The sequence below is a fragment of the Micropterus dolomieu genome, linkage group LG12 (genome assembly GCF_021292245.1).
Source record: "Micropterus dolomieu isolate WLL.071019.BEF.003 ecotype Adirondacks linkage group LG12, ASM2129224v1, whole genome shotgun sequence".
In the NCBI taxonomy this organism is placed as follows: domain Eukaryota; kingdom Metazoa; phylum Chordata; class Actinopteri; order Centrarchiformes; family Centrarchidae; genus Micropterus; species Micropterus dolomieu.
The window spans coordinates 9429053-9436659 of NC_060161.1; the positions used below are offsets into that span (position 1 = coordinate 9429053).

General features: G+C 44.3%; 1 protein-coding gene across 1 annotated transcript in view; it reads left to right on the forward strand.

Moving 5' to 3' along the window:
* Positions 1 to 4725: 4725 nt before the first annotated feature.
* The window catches only part of LOC123980775 (flocculation protein FLO11-like), a 6727-nt gene continuing 3845 nt past the window's right edge, over positions 4726 to 7607 (forward strand). Inside the window, exons 1-5 of the mRNA XM_046065318.1 lie at positions 4726 to 4807; positions 6525 to 6589; positions 6677 to 7040; positions 7240 to 7301; positions 7450 to 7567. Coding sequence (XP_045921274.1) covers positions 4793 to 4807; positions 6525 to 6589; positions 6677 to 7040; positions 7240 to 7301; positions 7450 to 7567 — 624 coding nt within the window. The 5' untranslated portion in view covers positions 4726 to 4792. The remainder of the gene's footprint in view (positions 4808 to 6524; positions 6590 to 6676; positions 7041 to 7239; positions 7302 to 7449; positions 7568 to 7607) is intronic.

Sequence of the window (7607 nt, forward strand, 5' to 3'; positions counted from 1 at the left end):
TTCCCCGACAACAACCGAAGCAACAACACCTGCTCCAACAACGACACCTGCCCCGACAAGAACTGAAGCAACGACAACTGTTCCCACAACAACTGAAGCAACACCTGCTCCAACGACAACTGTCCCCACAACAACTGAAGCAACGACACCTACTCCAACAACTGTTTCAACAACGACACCTGCCGCGACAACAACTGAAGCAACAATGACATCTTCCCCAACAATTGAAGCAACAACAACACCTGTTCCAACAACGACAACAGTCCCCACAACATCTGAAGCAACGACATCTACTCCACCACCTGAGTCGACAAGGACACCTGTTCCAACACCTGAGGCAATAACCACACCTGCCCGGACAACTGAAGCAACAATGACATCTCCAACAACTGAAGCAATGGCGACAACTGCCCCGACAACAACTGCAGCAACGACGACTGCCCCTACAACAACTGACGCAACAATGACACCTGCTCAAACACCTGCTCCAACAGCTACGGCAACGACACCTACTCCAACAACTGCAGAAACAACGACATCTGCCCCAACAACAACTGAAGCAACAACGACACCTGCCCAAACAACTCAGGCAACAACGACACCTGCTCCAACAGCTGAAGCAACAACCACACCTGCCCTGACAACAACTGAAGCAATAATGACATCTTCTCCAACAACCGAAGCAACGACACCTCCCCCGACAACAACCGAAGCAACAACAACTGTTCCCACAACAACTGAAGCAACACTTGCTCCAACGACAACTGTTCCCACAACAACTGAAGCAACGACACCTACTCCAACAACTGTTTCAACAACGACACCTGCCGCGACAACAACTGAAGCAACAACGACATCTTCCCCAACAGCTGACGCAACAACAACTGAGGAAACAACTGTCCTGACAATAACTGCAACAACGACAGCTGCCCCAACAAGCACGACAACTACTCCAACAACTGACGCAACAACGATACCTGCCCCGACAACAACTGAACCAACGATCCCTGCCCCGACAACAACTGAAGGCACGACACCTGCTACAACAACTGAGGTAACAACAACTGTCCTTACAACAACTGCATCAACAACGACACCTGCTCTAACAACTGAATCAACAACGACACCTCCTCCAACTAATGAAGCAAAGGCACCTTCTCCAACGACTGCACCAACAACGACACCTCCCCCGACAACAACTGCATCAACAATGACACCTGCTCCAACAACTGAGGCAACAACAAATGTCCCGACAACAACTGCATCAACAACGACACCTGCTCCAACAACTGAGGCAACAACAAATGTCCCGACAACAACTGCATCAACAACGACACCTGCTCTAACAAATGAAGCAAAGGCACCTTCTCCAACGACTGCACCAACAACGACACCTGCCCCGACAACAACTGAAACAACAACGGCAGCTGCTCAAACAACTGAAGCAACAACAACTGCACCAACAACAACACGTGCTTCAACAACTGAGGAAACAACAAGTGTCCTGACAACAACTGCATCAACAACGACACTTGCCCCGACAACAACTGAAGCAACAACCACACCAATCCCGACAACAACTCAAGCAACAACAACACCTGCCGCAACAACGACTGAAGCTACAACGACACCTGCTACAACAACTGAGGTAACAACAACTGTCCTTACAACAACAACGGAAACAACAACGGCAGCTGCTCAAACAACGTCAACTGTCCCCACAACAACTGAAGCAAGGACACCTGCTCCAATAACTGAGGCAACAACAACTGTTCCCACAACAACTGCATCAACAACTGAAGCAACAACACCTACTCCAACAACGACAACTGTCCCCACAACAACTGAAGCAACGACACCTACTCCAACAACTGAGGCAACAACGACACCTGTTCCAACACCTGAGGCAATAACCACACCTGCCCGGACAACAACTGAAGCAACAACAACACCTGCTCCAACAACTGAAGCAACAACGACACCTGCTCCACCTTCTGCGCCAACAACGACACCTGCCCCAACAACTGAGGCAACAACGACACCTGCCCCGACAACAACTGAAGCAACAACAACACCTGCTTCAACAACTGCAGGAACAACTGAAGCAACAACACCTGCTCCAATAACTGCGCCAACGACACCTGCTCCAACAACTGAGACAACAACGACATCAGCCCCGACAACAACTGAAGCAACAAGGACACAGTCTCCAACAACTGAGGGAACAACAATTATCTCCACAACAACTGCATCAACACCTGCTCCAACAGCTACGCCAACGACACCTACTCCAACAACTGCAGAAACGACACCTTCTCAAGCAACTCAAGCAACAACGACACCTGCTCAAACAACTCAAGCAACACTGAAACCTGCTCCAACAGCTGAAGCAACAACCACACCTTCCCCGTCAACAACTAAAGTAACAACGACATCTTCTCCAACAACCAAAGCAACGACACCTTCCCCGACAACAACTGAAGTAACAACAACTGTCCCGACAACAACTGAAGCAACGACACCTGCTCCAACAACTGCGCCAACAACGAAACCTGCCCCGACTACAACTGAACTAACAACAACACTTGCTCCAACATTTGAAACAACAACGACACCTGCCCCAACAACACCTGAAGCAACAACAACACCTGCTCCAACAACTGAAGCAACGACACCTGCTCCAACACCTGCAGAAACAACGACACCTTCCCCGACAACAACTGAAGCAATGACGACAACTGCCCCGACAAAAACTGAAGCAACAACGACACCTGCTCCACCAACTGAGGCAACCACACCTGCTCCAACAACTGTGGGAACAACAACAACTATCTCCACAACAACTGCATCAACAACTGAAGCAACAACACCTGCTCCAACACCTGCTCCAACAACTGCGCCAACGACACCTGCTCCACCAACTGCGGTAACAACGACACCAGCCCCAACAACAACTGAAGAAACAACAACATCTCCAACTGAAGCAACAACACATTCTCCAACAACTGAGGGATCAACAACTATCTCCACAACAACTGCATCAACACCTGCTCCAACAGCTACGCCAATGACACCTACTCCAACAACTGCAGAAACGACATCTGCCCCGACTACAACTGAAGCAGCAACGACACCTGCTCAAACAACTGAAGCAACAACGATATCTTCTCCAACAACCGAAGCAACGACACCTGCCCCGACAACAGCTGAAGCAACAACACCTGTCCCGACAACAACTGAACTAACAACGACACCTGCTCCAACACCTGAAGCAATAACCACACCTGCCCCGACAACAACGGAAGCAACAACAACACCTGCTCCAACAACCGAAGCAACAACGACACCTGCTCAAACAACTCAAGCAACAACGACACCTGCTCCAACAACTGAAGCAACAATGACATCTTCTCCAACAATCGAAGCAACGACACCTGCCCCTACAACAACTGAAGCAACGACACCTGCCCCAACAACAACTGCACCAACAACAACAACTGCCCCGACAACAACTAAAGCAACAACGACACCTGCTCAAACAACTCAAGCAACAACAACACCTGAATCAACAACCACACCTGCCCCGACAACAACTGAAGCAACAACGACATCTTCTCCAACAACCGAAGCAACAACGACACCTGCTCAAACAACTCAAGCAACAACGACACCTGCTCCAACAACTGAAGCAACAATGACATCTTCTCCAACAATCGAAGCAACGACACCTGCCCCTACAACAACTGAAGCAACGACACCTGCCCCAACAACAACTGCACCAACAACAACAACTGCCCCGACAACAACTAAAGCAACAACGACACCTGCTCAAACAACTCAAGCAACAACAACACCTGAATCAACAACCACACCTGCCCCGACAACAACTGAAGCAACAACGACATCTTCTCCAACAACCGAAGCAACAACGACACCTGCTCAAACAACTCAAGCAACAACGACACCTGCTCCAACAACTGAAGCAACAATGACATCTTCTCCAACAATCGAAGCAACGACACCTGCCCCTACAACAACTGAAGCAACGACACCTGCCCCAACAACAACTGCACCAACAACAACAACTGCCCCGACAACAACTAAAGCAACAACGACACCTGCTCAAACAACTCAAGCAACAACAACACCTGAATCAACAACCACACCTGCCCCGACAACAACTGAAGCAACAACGACATCTTCTCCAACAACCGAAGCAACGACACCTGCTCCAACAACTGAAACAACAACGACACCTGCCCCGACAACAACTGAAGCAGCAACGACTACTGCAACAACTGTTCAGACGACATCTGCCCCGACAACAACTGCACCATCAATGACAATTTCCCCGACAACCAAGCAAACAACGTCGTCTTCTCCAGCAACGGATGCAACAGCGACACCTGCTCCACCAACTGAAACAACAACGACACCTGCCCCGACAACAACTGAAGCAGCAACAACTACTGCAACAACTGTTCAGACGACATCTGCCCCAACAACAACTGCACCATCAATGACAATTTCCCCGACAACCAAGCAAACAACGTCGTCTTCTCCAGCAACGGATGCAACAGCGACACCTGCTCCAACGACACCTGCTTCAACAACTGCACCTATAACATATACAACCGGTGCATTTACAACTTCCACATCTAGTTCTACTGCACCTGCAACTACTACAACTGTAGCACTCATTACAACAGCAGTGACTTTCAGATCTCTTCAAAGCACATTTACAAGTGACTTGAACAATGCATCATCTGCAGCATTTAGAGATCGAGTTTCAATGATAAAGTCACAGGTAAGTCAAACTCTTAAAAAATCTTCTGGTACAATTACTGGAGCTCAGTCCCCCAACACTTTAAATACAGCTAATACTCTTTTTACTTAGTATTTACTTTTTGTATCTTTCTAGGTTTGTCTCTTTCTAGGTGTTAATTTTTTCCAAATGTTTGTTTTCCAGTAAGTAACCAGTATTTACAAAAATAGTATAATTTACTTACTCAGTTGTTCTATAGTCCTAGTCCTATAGTCTTGTTTATAAGTAAATACTTAATTAAAAGTTGATTCATACAACAGAATTAGATTGTAAATTGCAATTTTTATTATAAAGTGTTACCACTGTTATCATTAAAACCAAGTTTCTTAAAGTATCAATAACCTTAAAAAATAAGCATTAAGGCATGCTAAACTTCAATAATTGTACTTTATCTGATAAAACATATAGGGCCTGATTTACTAAACACACCCGTAATGAAAGAAAACCTAGAGAAATTAACAATATTAGATAATATTATTCTATATCCAAGTATTGAAATACAGTTATTTTATTTTATTTATTCGATGAAATATATGAATTGAATTGTTGTTTTTTTGTTCCTTTAGCTTTGGCAATACGGTTATATTAACATTCATGCCAATAAAGCACATTTCGTTTCGACCTGACTTCTTTTCTCCGTGAGATGGAAGAATTTGCACTGCATGGATTACACGTAAAATTCATCCAGCCAGAGGAAACAATCACCAACGGTTCACAGCACGGCGGTTGTAATAGCGACACAACTCATTGTAGGTATCGGAGAGGGAATCGGGCGTGGGGGCGTTCAGGGACAGGAGATCACGGAGCGGAGGGTCGATGATTATTCCCTCTGGCTTTATGAAGCACAATCTGCTGGCATTTCCTCGCGTCTGGGTCATTCCAGCATACTGTACCTATTTCTGCTGGGGTTTCCCAAAGCAGTTTGTCAGGTGTGCTGTCAGACGCACTGAATGAAACAAACCAAGGTTTTTACGCAGTGGCTGCTTTCCCTCCCGACTTTATGCCGGAAAACATTAAAACATGCAAAACCCCTCATTTAAGTACTGACACCTCCATTGTGTTTGCTCCTGTTGTCATCTACGCAATAATATTTAGTAAATCACCCATAACAGGTACTAAAATTGCACGTGCAATATTTTAGAATGCACACGAAATTTAGTACTCTTTATTCTGGATGTTAGTAAATCGATGGTACGATGAATTGAAACACGGATTGTGAATGGTCAATTCCCCAAGTAGAAATTCCCCACATAGAAAGGAATCGCACACCCGTTGAAAAAATGTGCACACTGCCCAGAAATACACATGAAGAAATGTAATGCTTCTGCAAAAAATGAATAGGAAATCTATTTTTTTTTAATCCTGTAGTGGTTCTAATCATTATTTTTCCTCCTGTCTGTCTCTCTCCTGGAGCAGTCTTTCTTCGCTACAGAATTGACAGAAAATAAAAGAAAAAGAAAAAACTGTAAAATAAGGAAAAACTTTTACTCTTGCTAGACAGTCTATGAAAGAGATATCAAGGGTTAAATATAATGACAAACTAGAATATTTGCATTTTTTATGCTGCTGCAGAATAATAATAATTATTATATGAAATAAAGAGTGAAGATAACTAAACTACACCTCCAGCTCACTGTACAACTTAGGCAAACATATATGTGAAACGTGTTTAAGTACGATTTGTTTTCTGTTCCTGCAGCTTGAACCTGTGTTCCTAAAGGCATTCCCTTCCTCCTTCTTGTCCTTGGACGTGGTGTCATTCAGGTAATTTGTTAAAAATTACAGTGTTACAATTTAAAAATTGGCCAAAATCTGATTTTTTAAAAATATTTTATGTTTCTCCATCTGCAGAAGTGGATCAGTCATCAATGACATGAACCTTCTCTTTGCAAGCACATCTGTTCCTAATAATACTGAGATTAGGAGGGTTTTGATCAATGATAGTTTAAACGTCACTGGCTTCGACATTGAAAGGAGCTCAATCAAAGTGAATGGCACAACTGCTCAAACAACCGAAGCAACAACGACCCCTGCCCTGACAACGACAGTTACATCAACGACACCTGCTCCACCAACAACTGCTGCACCAAACACGACTTTGGCCACTCCACCTATTTACCTTATCTCAATCATTTTGGAAATTTCTTTTTCAATTGACCTCACTAACCCCAACAGCAGTCCATTCAAAGATCTTGAGCAACGAGTTGTAGCTACGGTGAGTAATTTGAACCAAATTGAACAAATTACTGACCGTGAGAATGTTACACATGATTACACACAAATGTTTAGCTGAAGGGCACATTTGTTAAGCTGGAAATTAATTTCATGTACATTTTCATTTCAATTCAATTTAATTTTAAAACAATTGTGCTCGAAAGATACTCAAGGGTTTTTGATGTTGCTTTTTCTTGCAGTGTGAGTTCATATACAGACCAAGATTTGTTCAGTTTGACCACTGTATTGTGACACTGTTCAGGTAAAAACATTTTTCTAATAGTAGTTCAGTGGTGTTTTGTATTCAGATGTATGGTCTTAAAATTGGTACTGTCTTGTGTAAATCACCCATAACAAATGGCAACAGAATCACCCCATATTTTTATTTGACATTTGGTTTCTTGAAACAGGAGTGTTCCAATTCGAGCCGATGTAACTGAAGCAGAGTTGCAGGTTGTGTTCAATCAGACAACTCGCTTTGAAGAACTCCCACAGAACAGTGTCGTTGCTCAAACCTTAGTAGAAGCTGTGAGTAATACCAACAACAGCTTCAATGTGACCATAAATC